This window comes from Gekko japonicus, unplaced genomic scaffold (genome assembly GCF_001447785.1).
Source record: "Gekko japonicus isolate JY-2015 unplaced genomic scaffold, Gekko_japonicus_V1.1 scaffold78, whole genome shotgun sequence".
Classification (NCBI taxonomy): domain Eukaryota; kingdom Metazoa; phylum Chordata; class Lepidosauria; order Squamata; family Gekkonidae; genus Gekko; species Gekko japonicus.
Window position 1 is genome coordinate 1242878 of NW_015165236.1, and position 19836 is coordinate 1262713.

Here is a 19836-nt window from a genome sequence, read left to right on the forward strand (position 1 = left end):
CCGCGGTCAGAAAAAAAACCCCCCCCCACGTGGGGGGGGGGGGGGGGGGGAACGGGGACGGACGACTCTTGCAGTCTACTTTGTTGTTTTTTTAGTGCAATACGAGAACCAGTATCGCAGGTCAAGTATAACAGAGGAGGAACAATCACTGTCAGAACCCTGCCTCTCCTAACAAAGAGGAAGTTGCTTAAATGTTCTCGATCTGCCCAAACGACTTAGGCTGCGGTCACACGGAGCATTAGCCACACTACAGAGACGGAAGATAGGCGGATTCTCCGGGTGCGATCACACTGACACATCTGGGAAGCGTAGAGCTCCCGTGGCTCACCTGAGGCTTCCCGCCGAAGATCCGGGGCAAAAAAGTAGTACCTCCAAGGTACTAGTTTCCGGAAACTGCGGGGCAAGGGCGGGCGTCTGATCGCGTTTCCGGTGGCATCCGGTGTCTGCCCATGTCCCCTTGCAAACAGGTCATTCCCCCCCCCCAAGTCTCCACGGATGCGCACAAGCACCCAACGGAGCATGCGCACACTTCAGTTTAAAAAAGTTTTAAAAACCCAACAACCCCGTTTGCTGCGCCGCCCCGCTTCTTTGCCTGTCATGTGATCGGCACCTCCCCCCTAGCCACGGGACCTTGAGGGGACCTCGACCGGACATCTGATTGCGCAGTCGCGTTAGTTTGCCCCGGGGCAAACAGCCACGCTTCCCCCCCGCATTTTCCAGCCCGTGTGACCGGGGCCATATTTATTCAAATAGTTATATCCCACTTTTCCTTGTGACTCAAGGCAGCTTACAAATCATACTGAAAAGCACAATAGGGCTGTTCAAAATATATATTCCCCCTGGCTCCATTGTAGCCTATGGGGACCATTACAGTCCATGGGCCCCAGAGGCTGTAATGAAGAACCAGGGGTATCTGGGGTCTGGGGGGGCTGCTTTTTGAGGTAGAAGCACCAAATTTGCAGCATAGCTGCTGGTGCCTCTCCTCAAACCCCCCCCCAAGTTTCAAAAAGATTGGACCAGGGGGTCCAATTCTGTGAGCCCCAGAAGGAGGTGCACCCATCCTCCACCCCCTAGCGCTGCTTAGATGGAACTCCACGGGCCCCTTGCAGGACGAACGGATGGACGGGAAGGGGGTGTACTTTCTTCCGCTAGCGGCTGCAATGCCCCAGCTCTCTCTGAAGGTCCCCTGCTGCTGGGCTGACCCGCTTCCCATGGAGAGACAGGGTTGGCTGCTCCTTTAACGGCCTGGTGCTTCTTGCCTTCTCAGCTCACTCCGTCTTCGTCTGCCTCTCGCCTTGGACATTTGAGCGATGTCTACCTTGATGAAGACTCCGAACTGGTGAGTGAGCCATGAAGGCCTTGGGGCAGAAGGGGGGAGAACGGCTTTCCCGGGTGGCGGTCCATTAGTGCCAGGGGCGGACCACTGGCCCTGGAAGTCCAAACGGTTTGGACGAGGATTGCAAGGGACGTGTTCTCGTGTCCCACAGGAAATGGATGCCCCCTGCTCCCTCCCCCACGAGATCCCTCACAGTGAGAAGCTCCTGTCCCTCAAGTACGAGGTGAGAAGCCTGCCGTAGCTGTCTTTCCGGTCAGAGACGCGGCATGTATACGGTTTTGCAGGGTCGAGAATCGGAGGCCGTTGCTGCATGTGGGAAACTCCCTGGCAGAACTGGGCTCACGATGATACCACAGGGTGGTGCAATCTTGGGGAACGTATCTTGTGGCTTCCTGGGCAAACGTGGACTCTTGCTTCGCCAACGACGGCTTTTCTATTTCACTTCCTGATTTCATTCAAGCCCTTTCTCTCCCCCCCGCCCCCCCCCCCGGTGTCAATTGCAGAGCTTGGACTACGACAATTGTGAGAACCAGCTCTTCCTGGAAGAGGAGAGGAGGAACCACACGGTGAGTCTAGCCTGAAAAATCTGGGAGGGCGCGGGGAGGGCAGAATGTGACCCCACAGGGCCTTTGGCCGCTCCGAGAGGCCTCTGGCAAGGCCCTGGCAATCTAAACACCGCGCAATGAAGGGTACAGGATCCATCCAGCTTGCATCTCCTCCATCACTTTGACTGTTTCTGGTTTTGCCACTTTTACCAGCCATTTCGGTGGGCACTGACGGGCTGCCCTCAGCCCCTTGCAGTCCGTCAGCCCCCCAACCCCGTTTCCGACTCCAGAGCCTCCTTCCCCGCACCCTTTCAAGCAGAGCTTTGCAACTCTGTGGCATAAAAGTTTTCTCACTCGTTTTTTTTTTAAAAAATGGACCTCGAGGTTCTCCTCGCTGGGCGGAACGTTGGCCCCCGAGGCTCCCCTCGCTGGGCGGAACGTTGGCCCCCGAGGCTCCCCTCGCTGGGCGGAATGTTGGACCCCAAGGCTCCCCTCGCTGGGCGCAACGTTGGCCTCTTGTCAAACCGTGGGTTTTTCCCGTTCCTCGGGGCCATCGTAAAGGCTTGCTGAATGGATGGTTAGAAGGAGGCCCGCAGCCTGCTGAGTGTGACTGTTGCCCCACAGGCCTTCCGGACGGTGGAGATCCGGCGCTGGGTCATCTGCGCTCTGATTGGGATTTTTACCGGCCTCGTCGCCTGCTTCATCGACATCCTAGTGGAACGCCTGGCGGGGCTGAAGTACAAAGTGGTGAAGGGAAGTATCCTTTGGCGGCGCTGGTTGTGGAACTGCAAAGTAGTAGGAGAAAGCTTCTCTGAAAGGAAAAGTCAGACAGGACCAAGTAGAGCCAGTGGTTAAGAATGTCGAACTAGTACCAGGAAGACCCAGATATTCAGTCTGACGGAGCGCACAGTGTGAGCCCCATCTGGCAGGCCTCTGAGGTGGCAGCGAAGGCAGCGAAGGAGACATCTTCCCTCTGCCACCGTCACATCGACTGAATCTCACCTGGCTCCGTGTTTCAAAGAGGTTTCAGGGCTTGATATCACCAGTCCAACCAGTGTTGTTCATTTGGCCCTGAGCAATATTGCTTTGGCAAGGTTTTCTGCTGATAAAGATTTCTCTCCTCTGTTCTGACGCGGAGGCTAGGTTGAGAGCAGATCCAGTCCTTGAGGTGTTGGAAACCCCTGCTCACCCTTTTGTTATGGATAGTTTCAGGTTGATCCTGCCCGAGGATGGGCTGACGGGGGCCTTGGGGGTGTGACTTACAATATCCTGGAGAGCCAGTTTGGTGTAGTGGTTAGGAGCGCGGACTCTAATCTGGGAGAACCGGGTTGGAGTCCCCACTCCTCCACATGCAGCTGCTGGTGTTGCCTTGGGTCAGTCACAAGTTCTTTCGGAGCTGTCCTGTCAAGGTCAGTTCTTGAAAGAGCTCTCTCAGCCCCACCTACCTCACAGGGCGTCTATTGTGGGGAGGGGAAGGGGAAGGAGATTGTAAGCTGCTCTGAGACTCCTTTGGATACTGAAGGGCGGGGTATGAATCCAATCTCTTCTTCTTCCTCCGTTTTATCCTCACGGCAACCCTGCGAGGTACGTTAGGCCGAGCGTGTGTGACCAATGCTCTCTCTAAGCTGTGGAGTCCTGTGAGCAAAAGTTCTACTTTGTGAGCTCCTGGCATTAAAGTTGTGAGCGAGCAATGTGGCTCCTGCAGAAATTAGTTTGCTCTGGAGCCATCCCTTCCTGAGCTAGGACAAAAATGTGTGAGCTGGAGGCTAAAAAACTGTGAGCTAGCTCACGCTAACTCAGCTTAGAGGGAACACTTTATGTGGCTGACCCAAGATCACTGAGTAAGCAATGAATCAAATAAAGGGGAATGGTTGGAAAAATTGCTCAGAGGGGCAGTCGGAAGCCCGGTGTGTAAGGAGAAAGGAACTGAAATGCTATATCATTGCTTGGTCGTAGCTGGGGGTTTGGGTTGTAACGTCTTAGAATACCGTAGTCTGACTGCTCCGGCCTCTCCCCGAGCTTTGTGCAAAGAGTATATGAGACAGCGTGAGGAGGGTCCGTCTGACATAGCTGATGTTCCTCCGTGGGTCAGAGCCCCTCTACCCAGATGGAGGATTGAACCAAAGCCCCTTGTCAGGGTCAACAGCACGCAGGTCCAAACACACTCTTCAGGAAAAGTTATGCTTCATTGGAATACTGTTCTGTTGCCAAGTGGAACAGGTACATTGTCAGGAATGACGATCAGTGCAAGGGACTCGATACATATACTCTGATGCCTCATCTAGCTAAGCAGATGAAACCCAAGCACGCGAATGGGAATTCTCCCGGCGGGACATTACATCATAAACGGGAGACTTTCCCCACCCCCCCTGAGAGCCGAAGTATTCACACTGATAGTGATAGTGGAATGCAAGCCCTCCCTGCACTTTAAGGTTACACTGATAGCGCTGTCTGGCTGAGCCAGTTCGCACGGGGGGAAAGAGCGCCTCACTTATGTTACCCACGGTAGCTATGCAAAGCAAGCAAGTGCGCATGCGGAAAGGTCGGGGATGAAAGAAAACAAAGAAAGCACGGCCGCTAGCTGACACCCCTCTTGCTAGGTTCTTTAACGCACACACCCTTCTTCAGATATCGACAAGTTCACGGAGACCGGAGGCCTGTCTTTCTCGTTGCTTCTCTGGGCCGCCCTCAACGCTGCCGTCGTGATGGTGGGCTCCACGATCGTGGCCTTCGTGGAGGTGAGGCCTCCAGTGTCTGCACCTCGTCCTGCAGGCTTGGCTCGTATGCCTTTATACCTTTCGATTTATTGATCGCTCGTCCTGCAGAGCTGCTGGCTCTGAGCGATTTACAGTTACACAAGTTTTCACAAGGGACTAACAATGATTCATAGGGGGTAAGGGAGGACAACATATAATTCTTTAAATCGCACACTTTTGCAGCCGACGGGGATTTTGTTCAGCTGTAAGCTTCAGGCGTGTTCCAGACGGCATTCACTTTTTCGGCGTGGCTAGATGACGTCAGTTCTTCCAGGACTGCTTTTTGAGTCGTAGCACTGCACTGCCACCGCCTGGCTGGATTGGCTCATCACAGGAAGATGTCTTTTTTCCAGGCTTCCGTTTCGCCGGCTAACACCTCCCCCACGGGGGTTTAGTGTGCCCACCCTCTCTAAGGAGTGGTACCCATTTTATCTACTCGCCGAAGCTTTCGAACCGCTGGGTGAACGGCGAGCTGGGGACAAGGCTGGTAGCTCACACCAGCGCAGGCTAGAACTGACAGCAGCTCTGTTCAGTTCAGATGTTAACCAGAGGATAAATCCTCTGCGCCACCGCTCCCCACCTTGTACGTGGGGCTGTGCAGACCCTTCTCCACGTGGGGCTCTTTGCTGCTCGGCTTTGGCATTTTCTCCCCCATTTTCCTCTGCCCGTTGCCTTCCCTGGACCTGGCAAAAACTTTTTGGGCTCCCAGTAGCTTCGAAGGAAACACTCCTGTTGGTTTGGTTTTTATTGGCTCCTTCGTAGCTATCCTGGGGTTGTTTCCATTTTACCCTTCGTTATATATTTAGTGTTGCACGTCATAGCTTTGTGTTTTTATCTTTCTCGTGACTGGAAACCCTCTTTGAAGGCTCTGAAAGGAGAGGCAGTTTATAAATATTTCCAAAATAACCCCAGAACTGGCCCATTGCCTGTCTTAATAGCCGTGCTGTTTCTCTTCCTGGGAGGGAGGGGTGGGGTGTCCAGCTACTGCACCAACTGAATGGCAGCCTTGTGCCTAGTGGGTGGGGCTGTGGCTCAGTGGTAGAGCCTCTGCTTGGCATGCAGGAGGCCCCAGGCTCAGTCCCCAGAGGCATCTCCAGTTAAAAAGGACCAGGCAGGAGGGGATGGGAGAGACCTCCACCTGAGACCCTGGAGAGCTGTCAAGAGGGGCCATGGCTCAGTGGAAGAGTCTCTGCTTGGCATGCAGGAGGCCCCAGGCTCAGTCCCCAGAGGCATCTCCAGTTAAAAAGGACCAGGCAGGAGGGGATGGGAGAGACCTCCACCTGAGACCCTGGAGAGCTGTCAAGAGGGGCCATGGCTCAGTGGAAGAGTCTCTGCTTGGCATGCAGGAGGCCCCAGGCTCAGTCCCCAGAGGCATCTCCAGTTAAAAAGGACCAGGCAGGAGGGGATGGGAGAGACCTCCACCTGAGACCCTGGAGAGCTGTCAAGAGGGGCCATGGCTCAGTGGAAGAGTCTCTGCTTGGCATGCAGGAGGCCCCAGGCTCAGTCCCCAGAGGCATCTCCAGTTAAAAAGGACCAGGCAGGAGGGGATGGGAGAGACCTCCACCTGAGACCCTGGAGAGCTGTCAAGAGGGGCCATGGCTCAGTGGAAGAGTCTCTGCTTGGCATGCAGGAGGCCCCAGGCTCAGTCCCCAGAGGCATCTCCAGTTAAAAAGGACCAGGCAGGAGGGGATGGGAGAGACCTCCACCTGAGACCCTGGAGAGCTGTCAAGAGGGGCCATGGCTCAGTGGAAGAGTCTCTGCTTGGCATGCAGGAGGCCCCAGGCTCAGTCCCCAGAGGCATCTCCAGTTAAAAAGGACCAGGCAGGAGGGGATGGGAGAGACCTCCACCTGAGACCCTGGAGAGCTGTCAAGAGGGGCCATGGCTCAGTGGAAGAGTCTCTGCTTGGCATGCAGGAGGCCCCAGGCTCAGTCCCCAGAGGCATCTCCAGTTAAAAAGGACCAGGCAGGAGGGGATGGGAGAGACCTCCACCTGAGACCCTGGAGAGCTGTCAAGAGGGGCCATGGCTCAGTGGAAGAGTCTCTGCTTGGCATGCAGGAGGCCCCAGGCTCAGTCCCCAGAGGCATCTCCAGTTAAAAAGGACCAGGCAGGAGGGGATGGGAGAGACCTCCACCTGAGACCCTGGAGAGCTGCTGCCAGTCTGAGTAGACAATACTGTCCGTCACGAACCGATGGTCTGATTGGGTAGAAAGCAGCGTCATGTGCGTTAAGGTACATTTCCTCTGTGTTTGTAGCCGGTGGCTGCTGGCAGTGGCATCCCCCAGATCAAGTGCTATCTCAACGGTGTGAAGATCCCCCACGTGGTCCGCTTGAAGGTAAGAGGCTGTGCGGGGGGTGGGGGGGAGGTTGCACTGTGGAGGCTGCCCCGTGGCCCCCCCGGGGGACTCTCCTGCGGCCCAGCAGGCTCTCTTCCCCCTCCTAGTGCTGGTTCCCAAACACTGACAGAAGGGAGCAGCTGAGAGCCAGTGTGGTCAGAGTGGTCAGACGCGGACCTGGAAGCAGCAGATTCAAATCTTCATTCTGCCGTGGAAGCTTCCTGGATAACCTTGGGCCAGGCACGTGCGGTCAGCCCAATGCACCTCACAGGGTTGTTGTGAGGGTAAGGCTGAGGAGAGGAAGACAATGTAGAAGAAGAAGAGAAGAGATTGAATTTATCCCGCACCCTTCACTCTCCAAAGGAGTCTACATTCCCTTTCCCTGAGAGGGCTCTGAGAGAACGGCTCTTGAGAGAACTTGTGACTGGCCCAAGGTCACCCAGCTGGCTGCATGTGGAGGAGTGAGGAATCAAACCCGGTTCTTCCAGATTTGAGCCAGTTTGGTGTGGTGTTTAAGTGTGCGGACTCTAATCTGGGAGAACCGGGTTTGAGGGAGGGAGGGAGGAGGAGATTGGATTTACACCCCACCCTTCACTACCCGAAGGAGTCTCAGAGCGGCTTACAATCTCCTTTCCCTTCCCCTCCCTACAACAGACACCCTGAGGTAGGTGGGGCTGAAAGAGCTCTGACAGAAACTGCCCTTTCAAGGACAGCTCTGAGAGAACTGTGACTGGCCCAAGGCCAGCTGGCTGCATGTAGAGGAGTGGGGAATCAAACCTGGTTCTTCCAGATTAACCGCTATACCACACTGGCTCTTTGGGTTCCCGTTGGGAAGAAAAGGCAGGGTATAAAAGAAGTCAATAAAATGAAATGGTTTACTTGGGCCTGCTTCCCTTGACATTGGAGTGTACGTTTGTTTGGGACGGAAATGCTAGAATAAGGGCAGATGGCGGACGCTCTCCTTTGGTTAGGCCAGGGCTGTGCCTGATCTCCCCCCCCCCCCCCCCGGCTAGATGGTGAGGGGTTCTCCTGGGTGTGGCTTCTCTTGCAGACGCTGGTGGTCAAAGTCTGTGGCGTGATCCTCTCGGTGGTCGGAGGCCTCGCCGTCGGAAAGGTGAGGAGGACCAGCGAGGGAAACCCCGTCAGCTTCCGGCTTCGCTTCCCAATCTTTCCCAGCAGCTGTGCATGGAGTTTCCCAGCATGCAGCTGCTCAAAGTCCCTCAGAGTTACCCCTCAACCTTCCCAGCTGGGTTCTGGGGTAGAAAGTTGCTTCACCCGCCCTGGGTAGGAATATATTTATGCCAGTCCTGGATCCTGTCGCGGACTCCCTGGAAGGCAGCTTCACGTGTTCGTCCCCCAAGTGACTTGTGGCTCCAAAAGACGGCATCTGCCTTCCTCTAAATCAGGGGTCCCCAATGTTTTTGAGCCTGCAGGGGGCCCCTTTGGAGTTCTGACATAGCGTGGTGGGCGCAGCCACAAAATGGCTGCCAAAGAAGGCGGAGCCAGCCACAAAATGGCTGCCATGGCTTACCTTCACTCACACACTGAGGGTCCTTGTGGCACGGTGGCAGTTGCTGCTGAAGGAATGTTTTTTAAAAATCTGCGCAGCCAATCCGAATCCCCGCTAGGCAAAAGCCTCAGTCGGCCCCGTCCACTTTCTAAAAAGACGTGGCGGGCGCCCGGCACCGTGGTGGTGGTGGAACCACGGCTCTAAATTCTAATTCTCTTCTTTTTAGGAAGGCCCCATGATTCACTCCGGGGCGGTCATCGCGGCTGGTATTTCTCAGGGAAGGTCAACTTCCTTAAAGAGAGACTTCAAGGTGAGTGGCTTCCTATTCCCTGGCCTGCGCTTGGCATGACGAACGAGGGTGGGACGACTCACACAGCCCGTGCTGATTCTTGTTCGGGCAGTATCCTACTTGCAGCATGGCTTGGGTTCTTTCAAAGAGAACGTAGGGGAGGGGCCGTGGCTCAGTGGCAGAGCCTCTGCTTGGCACGCAGAAGGTCCCAGGTTCAGTCCCCGGAAGCATCTCCAGTTAAAAGGGCCAGGCAGGAGGGGATGGGAAAGACCTCCGCCTGAGACCCTAGAGAGCTGTCAAGAGGGGCCGGGGCACAGTGGCAGAGCCTCTGCTTGGCATGCAGAAGGTCCCAGGTTCAATCCCCAGCATCTCCAGTTAAAAGGGCCAGGTAGGAGGGGATGGGAAAGACCTCCGCCTGAGACCCTGGAGAGCTGCAGAGAGGGGCTGTGGCTCAGTGGAAGAGCAACTGCTTGGCATGCAGGAGGTCCCAGGTTCAATCCCCAGCATCTCCAGTTAAAAGGGCTAGGTAGGAGGGGATGGGAAAGACCTCCGCCTGAGACCCTGGAGAGCTGCAAAGAGGGGCTGTGGCTCAGTGGTAGAGCCTCTACTTGGCATGCAGAAGGTCCCAGGTTCAATCCCTGGCAGCATCTCTGGTTAGAAAGGACCAGGCAGGAGGTGATGGGAAAGACCTCCGCCTGAGACCCTCGAGAGCTGTAGAGAGGGGCCGTGGCTCAGTGGCAGAGCCTCTGCTTGGCATGCATAAGGTCCCAAGTTCAATCCCCAGAGGCATCTCCAGTTAAAAGGGCCAGGTAGGAGGTGATGGGAAAGACCTCCGCCTGAGACCCTGGAGAGAGCCCCTGCCAGTCTGAGTAGACAAGACTGGGCTTGATGGACCGATGTTCTGACTGGTTATCGGGCAGCTTTTTCTGTAATGTAGGGGAGTCAGGGTGGCATCGATACCTCAAGGGTCATAATCCTTTGACACGGATATTTCCAACGGGTCTGTGTTTGCTGTTCCGTTTATTAATTGAAATACTTATATCCTGCTCAAAGTGGCTTACAAAACATGCAGAATAAACTAAACCCCCGAGTAACTAACCCCTCCCCACCCCCTAATCTGTAGGCTACACCCCGTTAAGAGCCCTAGCAGGTAACGTAGCTTTGCAGCGTCTCCTGAAGCCTTCTAGAGACAGGGTTCCCCTTGCTTCTTCAGGGAGCGCGTTACACTAATGTTGTAACTGCAAGTTGACCAAGTGTGGGTGTTAGCATGGCTGGATCGTCAGAGTCTAGGAGAGGAGAGAGCTGGCAAGCTGGAGGCAGATGATAGAAGGCGGTCTTAGCAAGTATTCCCTCTAAGCCGAGTCATTGTGAGCCAGCTCACTGTTTTTTAGCCTCCGGCTCACACAATTTAGTCTCGGCTCAGGAAGGAGGTGGCTCCAGAGCAAACTAAGTCATGCAGTGGACAAATCGCTCGCTCACAACTTTTAATGCCAGTAGTTTGCAAAGTGGAATTTTTGCTCACGAGACTCCACAGCTTAGAGGCAGCATTGGTTCTTAGCCCCTGCGCCAACCTGGCTTCCCGAAGGCAAGGCTGGGTCCGTAAGCCCCCTAAGTTCTTCCCCTGCTCTGCAAACATCAACTCCCCATCAATGCGCCCTCTAAGCGGTGGGGTCTTGTGAGCAACAATTCTACTTTGTGAGCTGCTGGCATTTAAGCAAGCGATTTGGCTGCTGCATAAATCAGTCTGCTCTGGAGCCACATCCTTCCTGAGCTGAGACAAAAAGTGGGTGGGCTGGAGGCTAAAAAACTGTGAGCCAGCTCACACTAACTCATCTTAGAGGGAACACTGGCTGCACTGCTCCCTCTAAGCTGTGGAGTCTCGTGAGCAAAAATCCTACTTTGTGAACTACTGACATTAAAGCTGTGAGCGAGCGATTTGGCTGCTGCATGAATTAGTTTGCTCTGGAGCCACATCCTTCCTGAGCTGAGACAAAAATGTGTGGGCTGGAGGCTAAAAAACTGTGAGCTGACTCACACTAACTCATCTTAGAGGGAACACTGCAGTCCCCACTATCTGGAACAAACATGATCTAATCCTTCCAAAGCATCAGCCTTCCTGACCGGTGTTATCTCCCCTCTCCTGTCTGGATCCAGCTTCGACTCGTCCTCTCTCTCCGCGCCACCTTTTATTGACTCCGACGATTGAGCGCTCCTGTTTTATGGCTGCGTTTTACGGCTGTGCGGCATTTCAGAATTTGCTTTGTTGCTCTTTGATGTGTGTGATCTGAATGCGGCATTAAGTATTTCTCTTTTCGAGCTGCACCGAGTGTCGTTCTCAGTTGGGGGCAGATAAAAATCCCTCCAAGCAAACCCATCCGATCGGGGCTTGGCTTGCTTTTTCAGATCTTCGAGTACTTCCGGAGGGACACGGAGAAGAGGGACTTCGTCTCGGCCGGAGCTGCGGCGGGCGTCTCGGCTGCCTTTGGAGCCCCCGTTGGTAAAAGCATTCCCCCGTTTTCTGCCTCTTCCGGACTGGGCCTCTCTCAGCGGAGCTGCCCCACTGTTACCTCCCCAGAAGGCATGGGGGGCAAAGACCAGGAAGGGCCCTTGGGTCTCTGGCCGCACTCTCTCCTCCCTAGCTCTTTTCAAGCATTACTGGTGTTGTACGCACAGTCTATATGTGACACTGTTATGCACTCAGCACTCTGTCTGCCTTAGTAGACTAACCTTAGTGGACTCAGCTAGCACCTGTGACATACACAGACATACAGATATGTTAAGTGCCATTGATGATTCTAATTACAGAGATAGAAATCAATCATGAATATATATTCAGGTATTCACTTTGGTTCAATGCTTAAATGCATTCCGGGGGAAATGCTAAATGCTAGCAGGCAGCAACTGATTGCTGATGACCTTGCTCGTGATGGCTAGCTGTGACTGCGCATGTTCCTGGTGTCAGCTCACTTGCGTTAGATGGAGAACATACTGCATGATGTACCCGTATCTGTTACATTAGATACTTTTTGGAACTTCACAGCCTGAAGAGAAGAAGGCCTATTGTTTAGCTGTAGGGGGTGCATTTTTGCCTGTAAAAATGCAACCCAGAGGTTCGGGCCCAATCAGAATGGTGTGACGGATATATGACAAAGTTTGATGGAACCAATAATTCTGATTTATTTGCAAAGCGTCATAGTGGGTTTAAAACCCGATGTCTTCTATTGTAACCTTAGGGAAGAGCTGTGGGTACTCGAGGATTCAAAACCTTGTTGTGCCTGTATTTTCCCCTCCTTTATTAATAAAGTTGTTAGCCTGGATTCTACTCTACGGGACTGTGCCGAGTGCTTTCTCAAATTGGGCTGGGGAAGCACAACCCGTGACGGAGTTCCTGTCTTACACTGGGTTAGGGTTTGCAGAATGTTTGCAGAAACTCTGTCCATGACGGAGTTTCTGTCTTAGACTGGGTGTTTAGTTTGCAGAATGTATGTATGTATGTATGTAGAAGGGATCTTTAACTTTTCAGGCAATATAAATATCACAAAACAAGATAAAATCATTCACCCTTAGCTTGTCAAGGAAGGGGAAAGTTTCTTACATTCCTCTATGTGCTGTCAGAAGGTAAACAGAGCAGATAAGCCTCCGATTAGCACTTTGGGGCTATCAGGTCAGGGCATGCCCCCTCTGCTTGGCCGCCCTGGAATGCTCAGAAAGTAAAGGTTGGTTCTTGTGTGCGCCAGTCTGGCGGCTGCCCAGATGAGGTGGCATCAGAATTGGCCTCTTTCTTCATGAAAACATTTATACCCCGTCTTTCCTTGAGGTTCAAGGCAGCTTACAGTAATACTTCAAAAACGTTTCCAATTAAACCAGAATAAAATAACACCCCCCCCTCCCAGTCTTTGTCTCCTGTCAAAGATGCCTGCCTGCCACTCAAATGCCCGGCGGGAGTTTGTTCTGCAAGCCCTGGTGTGAGCGGCATTGCAGACACTTGGCCACAGCGTCTTGTTTTGTTTGTGTTTGTTTATTTCATTGGATTTCTTAACTGCCCTTCCCCGCTTACGCCAGTTTGCTGCAGTGGTTAAGTGCATGAACTCTAATCTGGGAGAACCAGGTTTGATTCCCCACTCCTCCACAAGCAGTTGCTGGATGACCTTGGGCCAGCCATAGTTCCCTCAGAGCTGTTCTCTCACGGGCAGTTCTTGAAGGAGCTCTCTCAGCCCCCACCTGCCTCACAGGGTGCCTGTTGTGGGGAGGGGAAGGGAAAGGAGATTGTAAGCCGCTCTGAGACTCTGAGTGAAGGGCGGGGGATAAATCCAATCTCCTCCTCCTCTTCTTCATCATCATCATCATCATCATCATCATCTTCTTCTTCTTCTTCTTCTTCATCTTCATCTTCTTCTGGCTCAGGGTGGTTTACAACAAGATAGTTCCATGCAGTTATGAAACAAATCAAAACCATAAACATACAATATTAAAACAACAAACATACATTTTAAACATTCCAATAACAGATGGCCTGTCTAGCATTCAGTTTTTTTTTGGGGGGGGGGGGGGCCCCGGGCAGATGTAGGAAAAACTGTCGCTGCCCTCCACCGAAGGCCTGGCGGAAGTCCCGGGCAGATGTAGGAAAAACTGTCGCTGGCCTCCACCGAAGGCCTGGCGGAACATCTTTGCCTTGCATGCCCTGCGGAACTGTGATAGATCAGGCAGGGCACGGGTGTCATTCGGCCGATAGTTCCGCCAGGCTGGAGCGCCAGGGCTGAGAAGGCCCCGGATATCTTTGTGGTCTCGGAGGGAAGCCTTTTGCGGCAAGTGGGTCTCCCAAGACTTGGAGCAGAGTGGTCCGTTCCTGGGCCCCCCGGCTGCAGCTGCAGGCCCTCCTGCCCTGATGGCGCAAAGCCAGCTGTAGGGGACTCGGGAAGCTGGGCACGTGTACCTCGAGGGATCCGGGCACTGCCTCACTCTCCCTTCTTTCCCTTGGCCAGGCGGCGTGTTGTTCAGCTTGGAGGAAGGCGCCTCCTTTTGGAACCAGTTCCTGACCTGGAGGATTGTGAGTCCGACCGACCGATTGCCGGGTCCTTCCGTGGGGGGCTGGGGAGCCAGGCGCGAGCCCCCCACCGGCCGTCCCGGGCCGTGAACGCTCTGTCCCGCGTCTCTCCCTGCAGTTCTTCGCCTCCATGATCTCGACCTTCACCTTGAATTCCATCCTGAGCATCTACCACGGCAACCCGTGGGACCTGTCCAGTCCGGGGCTCATCAATTTCGGCCGCTTTGATACCGAGGTAAAACCTGCACCTTTGTAAGTTTCATCTGGGAAGTGGGGAAACCACCCTCCTCCCCACCCTCCTCTGAGAGTGGGGCAGAGGGATCCAGTGGCTGCCGGGAGGAGCTGTAGCTGAGGGCCGGGGGATGCAATGGTGGCCCCATCGCCTTTGGCAGGATCGGTGTCCTGGCCCATGGAACTCACATCTCTCTCTCTTTTCCTTCCTTCCTTCCTTCCTTCCTTCCTTCCTTCCTTCCTTCCTTCCTTCCTTCCTCTTTAACAGAAGATGGGGTACACCATCCAAGAAATCCCGATCTTCATATTCATGGGAGTGGTGGGTAAGAACCCCGCAGCCTTTTAGAACGGAATGATTGTGGATGTCTCTGCGTGAGTCTTGATCCCATTCTGAACTCTGCTCTGAGCCTCTGGGGGTCCTTGGAAGCTTAAAAGGGGGCGGGGGCTCCCCTGGCCATGGGAGGGGTGAAACTATCACGAGCTGGACATGGGAGACGGGTACGACTGGGCGGCCGTGGCCAGCAGAAATAGTTCTGTGCCTGCAGCTTCATCATCGTCCTTTTCCCAGGGTGGGAAAGAAAGTCTCCTTGCTGTGTTCGTTCTCGATACTGCTGGCTGCTCTTCCGCACAGAGTCTAATTCCAAGGAAACCCAGTCCTCGCTGGCTCTGGCTCTGGCCCGTCCTGTTGCGGAGATCGGGGCGTGACGCTGGATGCCCAGGGCAGAAGTGTGGGTTTCTGCATTTTCAAGGATCCAGGCAGTGTAGTTGTGATGTCATGGTTAGCGCAATCAAGCTGGGGTCAGGGGAGACCGAGATTCGAATCCCCACGCTTGGCCTTGAACCTCTCCGAATGAGCTCGGGCCGGTTGCTCTCTTTTGGCCTGGCCTACCTCACAGGGTCGTTGTGAGGATAAAATGGAGGCGCGGGAGGATAAAAATGTGACGGGTGGATCTTCCTGGCTGCAGATGCCCCAAGGAGGTGGGGAAAGAGGGTTTTCTGACCCACAACTAAAACTCCGGTGTCCTCCTCTTGCAAACTGACCTTGTTTCGGGGGGGACTGGCTCTGTTCCCCAGCAGGTCTGCCTGCCCTGTGCCCGTCTTTCCCCTCCTTGCACGCGAGCTGCGATTCCCGCCTTTCCCCAGCTCTTTCCTCTCTCCCGGCTGCAGGTGGGATTCTCGGCGCCACGTTCAACGCCTTGAACTACTGGCTGACCATGTTCCGGATCAGGTGAGCGCTGGGCACTGCTGCTGTGCAGGGTGGGAAAGCAACCCCATCCTTACGCTTCAGCCCGAAAAACGTTCCGTTTGCAAACTGCTGGCGCTCAACCCCCCCTCCCCCCACCCAGCTTTGTCGCTGTTGAAGCCATTTTTTTTTGTAATCCAGCCTGGAATTCCACTTCTGCCAGAGGCCTGCGATTCCGCTTTCTAACGGTTCAGCCTTCTGCCGACTCCCAAGTGGTTTCTCTTGCGGCCGGGTTCCTGTTACAGCATCGGAACAGCTGGGCTGCATGGCCACCACCTAACTGGGAAGCAGCCAGGGCTGGGGAGAGGCTGCTGCCTGCGGCTTGCGTTTGAAGGCCCGCGGGTGCCCGTGGGAGCCTCCAGGCCCATGGAGGGGGGGGGAGAACAGAAAGACTCAAGTCATCAGTCAGACAGAATCTCCCACCCCAATAAGCTGGAGGGTCTTTTGTGACTTACAACTCCTAGAGGTGTAACTGCGAAATGTCCGTGGAAATAGAGCATTGTATCTGTTAGAATGGAGTCTGGCTCAGTGGTTAAGATGCTGAACTGCAGGCTGGAAGGTCGGTAGTTCAGCAGTTCGAGACCCGAGTGCCGCGTGACGGAGTGAGCTACCATCTCTGGCCTCAGCTCCTGCCAACCTAGCAGTTCAAAAGCAAGAACTTGCAAGTAGAGAAATAGGTACCGCTTCGGTGGGAAGGTGACAGCGTTCCGTGCGCCTCGGCATCTAGTCATGACCACGGAAACGTCTTCAGACAGCGCTGGCTCTTCAGCTTGGAAACGGAGATGAGCACTGCAACCCTAGAGTCGGATTTGACTGGCTTTCGGGCAATGTTTCAATGTCTCTTGGGAGCCAGTTTGGTGAAGTGGTTAGGAGCGCGGACTCTAATCTGGGAGAACCGGGGTTGATTCCCCACTCCTCCACATGCAGCTGCTGGTGTGACCTTGGGTCAGTCACAAGTTCATTCAGAGCTTTTCTCTCAGGAGCCGTTCCTGTCAGAGCTCCCTCAGCCCCACCTCCCTCACAGGGTGCCTGTTGTGGGGAGGGGAAGGGAAAGGAGATTGTAACGCCCTCTGAGACTCCAAGTGAAAGGCGGGGTATAAATCCAATCTCCTCTTCTTTGGAATGGTGCTGGGTGCAGAGGGCTGGGTGACAGTTCCATTCCGATGCCTGTGGGGCAGGATGAGTTCTCCCCACCCCTTAGGAAGAGGCAAAGTTTATATGCCTTTTATCTGGGCCTCCAGGGCTAGCTCGGGAGCCAGCCACTGGGGGCCCCAGAAGACTCTCTGTCCAGTGGGCTCTGGGTGGCTTTTCCTCAGTGCTCTTGAGTACATCGTCTGTAGGGTCAGGGAAGGAGACCTTCCCCTTCCCTCTGGGCCCTCTCTTGATAAGGGGAGACTAGACGGACTCACAGAGGGGAGAAGTCTGTCAGTGGCTACTTGCCACAGTGGAACCTCCAGTTCAGAGGCACTAAGCCTCTGAATCCCAGAGCCAGGAGGCAACATGAGGGGAAGGCCTCGGCCTCTCTGCCCTCTTTGTTTGGCCCTTGAGAACAATTGATTGGCCACTCTGTGAGGCAGGAGGCTGGCAGCCAACCTCTGAATCCCAGTGCCAAGAGTCAACACAAGGGAAAAGCCTCGGCCTCTCTGCTCTGTGGTTGGCCCTCCAGAGGAACTGGTTGGCCACTGTGTGAGACGGGAGGCTGGACTAGATGGACGTCTGAGGTTCTTCTCAGAGGAAGGCCTCAGGCTCTGTGCCCTGTTGCTGGCCCTCCAGAGGAACTGGTTGGGCACTGTGTGAGATGGGAGGCTGGACTGGAGGGACCCTCCCTGGTCTGATCCAGCAGGGCTCTTCTGGTGTTCTTCTCAGAGGAAGGCCTCGGCCTCTGTGCCCTGTTGCTGGCCCTGCAGAGGAACCAGTTGGCCCCTGTGTCAGACAGGATGCTGGACTAGATGGACCCTCCCTAGTCTGATCCAGCAGGGCTCTTCTGATGTTCTTCTCAGGGGAAGGCCTCAGCCTCTCTGCCCTGTTGATGGCCCTCCAGAGGAACTGGCTGGCCCCCGTGTGAGACGGGAGGCTGGACTAGATGGACCCTCCCTGGTCTGATCCAGCAGGGCTCTTCTGATGCTCTCCTCAGGGGAAGGCCTCAGCCTCTCTGCCCTGTGGTTGGCCCTCCAGAGGAACTGGTTGGCCACTGTGTGAGATGGGAGGCTGGACTAGATGGACGTCTGAGGTTCTTCTCAGAGGAAGGCCTCAGGCTCTGTGCCCTGTTGCTGGCCCTCCAGGGGAACTGGTTGGCCCCTGTGTGAGATGGGAGGCTGGACTGGATGGACCCTCTCTGGTCCAATCCAGCAGGGCTCTTCTGGTGTTCTTCTCAGAGGAAGGCCTCGGCCTCTATGCCCTGTTGCTGGCCCTCCAGAGGAACTGGCTGGCCCATGTGTGAGACGGGAGGCTGGACTGGAGGGACCCTCCCTGGTCTGACCCAGCAGGGCTCTTCTGGTGTTCTTGTCAGGAAAAGGCCTCGGCCTCTCTGCCCTGTTGCTGGCCCTCCAGAGGAACTGGCTGGGCCTGTGTGAGACGGGATGCTGGGCTAGATGGACCCTCACTGGTCTGACCCAGCAGGGCTCTTCTGATGTTCTTCTCAGGGGAAGGCCTCGGTCTCTGTGCCCTGGGAACTGGTTGGCCCCTGTGTGAGACGGGAGGCGGGACTAGATGGACCCTCACCATCTATATCTCAGCCCCACCTACCTCACAGGGTGTCTGCTTGTCAGAACCCACAGCCAACAACGAAGTACACGGATTCAAGAACGGTAATACTTTTATTGCAGAGCTATAGATGCAGTAACACAGGCACTGTTAAGAATGGCAGCGGCCCCATGGGCATAATCGGATATAGGGTATTCGTATGCACACACACACACCCAGACCACTGGCCAGTTAGGGACCCTCCTGCGCACGGGATAAAGCTTTGAGACTGTTAGGTAGCTAAAGCGGAGAACCGACACTCTCCCACGGCACCTAGGAGAAACCCAGACAGTACAACTCCCTCCTGCACATCTGTATAGATAAGCATTTCGGCGCAAAGCAGAACAAGCACAGGAAGGAAGGCAGTAGCCATTAACCAGACACAGACCGAGCTGCCCAACCCCCATGGCAGCGTAGCTGACACTGCTGTGGGGAGAGGAAGGTGATTGCAAGCTGCTCCGAGACTCTGAGTGAAGGGTGGGGTATAAAAACCAGCTCTTCTTCTTCTCTGCCCAGCGAGCCCTTTGCGTTCTAATGTTGACAGCTCTTGCTCCGTAGGTACATCCACCGCCCCTGCCTGCAGGTCCTGGAGGCCATGCTGGTGGGGGCCGTGACGGCGGCGGTGGGGTTCGTGATGATCTACAGCTCCCAAGACTGCCAGCCCCTCCAAGGCAACCGGGTGACCTACCCCCTGCAGGTGAGGCTGCAAGCGGAGTCAGGCGACCTATAGCGGGAAGCTTCCTCCAAGTGCGTTGGTGGTCCCTGGGGAGGGGAGAGCCAGCTGCGGTGTCATGGTTAAGAGCGGCAGGACTCTAATCTGGAGAACTGGGTTTGATTCCCCACTCCTCCTCCACACGAAGCCAGCTGGGTGGCCTTGGGCCAGTCACAAGTTCTCCCAGAGCTCTCTCGGCCTCTAAAAACAAGTCTAGCTCGCCACCTAGTGGTGCACAACACTAAAAGAGCTAGGACTTCAGGCTGCCAGACAATGTTAGGATCTCCTGGCTGTACTACACACAATGCAATATGATAATGATTATTATTAGATGCTGGAGGGACCTGCCAGTGGAAGGGATCGGTCAGTCCCAAGTTCTGTCACAGCTGTTCTTGAAAGAGTAGTCCTCGAGAGAGCTCTCTCAGTCCCACCTACCTCACAGTGGCCAAAAATACCAGGTGCCATCAGGAGGTCCAGCAGTGGGGCCAGGACACTAGAAGCCCTCCCACTGTGCCAGTTTGGTGTAGTGGTTAAGAGCGGTGAACTCTAATCTGGGAGAACCGGGTTTGATTCCCTACTCCTCCTCCACTTGCAGCTGCTGGACTGACCTTGGGTCAGTCACAAGTTCCCTCAGAGCTGTTCTCTTAAGGGCAGTTCCTGTCAAGAGCTCTCTCAGCCCCACCTACCTCACAGGGTGTCTGTTGTGGGGAGGGGAAAGGAAAGGAGTTTATAAGCCGCTCTGAGACTCCGAGTGAAGGGCGGGGTATAAATCCAATCTCTTCCTCTTCTTCCGCCTCCTCTCCCCCCCCCCCCGGCTTTAGGAAGGGTGGAGGGCGTTGGAGTTTGTGTGGCATTGTCAAAAAGCTGCTCGCTCCCTCCCCAGTTTTGTTACCCCTGCGGATTAATTCCTCCCCTCCCCCTTATTCTCTTCCCTCCAGCTGTTCTGTGCTGACGGCGAATACAACTCGATGGCCACGGCCTTCTTCAACACGCCTGAGAAGAGCGTGGTCAGCCTCTTCCACGACCCTCCAGGTCAGTCCCTTCCCAAGTGTCAACGGCTGGGTTTGTGCGGCTCAAGAGAGGCATCTCCCCCC

At 54.9% G+C, this 19836-nt stretch overlaps 1 protein-coding gene across 1 annotated transcript in view; it reads left to right on the plus strand.

The window, feature by feature from the left end:
- Positions 1-19836, plus strand: part of CLCN7 (chloride channel, voltage-sensitive 7) — a 36984-nt gene that overhangs the window by 5575 nt on the left and 11573 nt on the right. Inside the window, exons 2-16 of the mRNA XM_015409906.1 lie at positions 1268-1339; positions 1488-1559; positions 1840-1902; positions 2506-2638; positions 4510-4619; positions 6891-6971; positions 8023-8085; positions 8708-8791; positions 11174-11267; positions 13753-13817; positions 13933-14049; positions 14314-14368; positions 15213-15273; positions 18589-18727; positions 19681-19774. Of these exons, the coding sequence (XP_015265392.1) occupies positions 1268-1339; positions 1488-1559; positions 1840-1902; positions 2506-2638; positions 4510-4619; positions 6891-6971; positions 8023-8085; positions 8708-8791; positions 11174-11267; positions 13753-13817; positions 13933-14049; positions 14314-14368; positions 15213-15273; positions 18589-18727; positions 19681-19774 (1303 nt within the window). The remainder of the gene's footprint in view (positions 1-1267; positions 1340-1487; positions 1560-1839; positions 1903-2505; positions 2639-4509; positions 4620-6890; positions 6972-8022; positions 8086-8707; positions 8792-11173; positions 11268-13752; positions 13818-13932; positions 14050-14313; positions 14369-15212; positions 15274-18588; positions 18728-19680; positions 19775-19836) is intronic.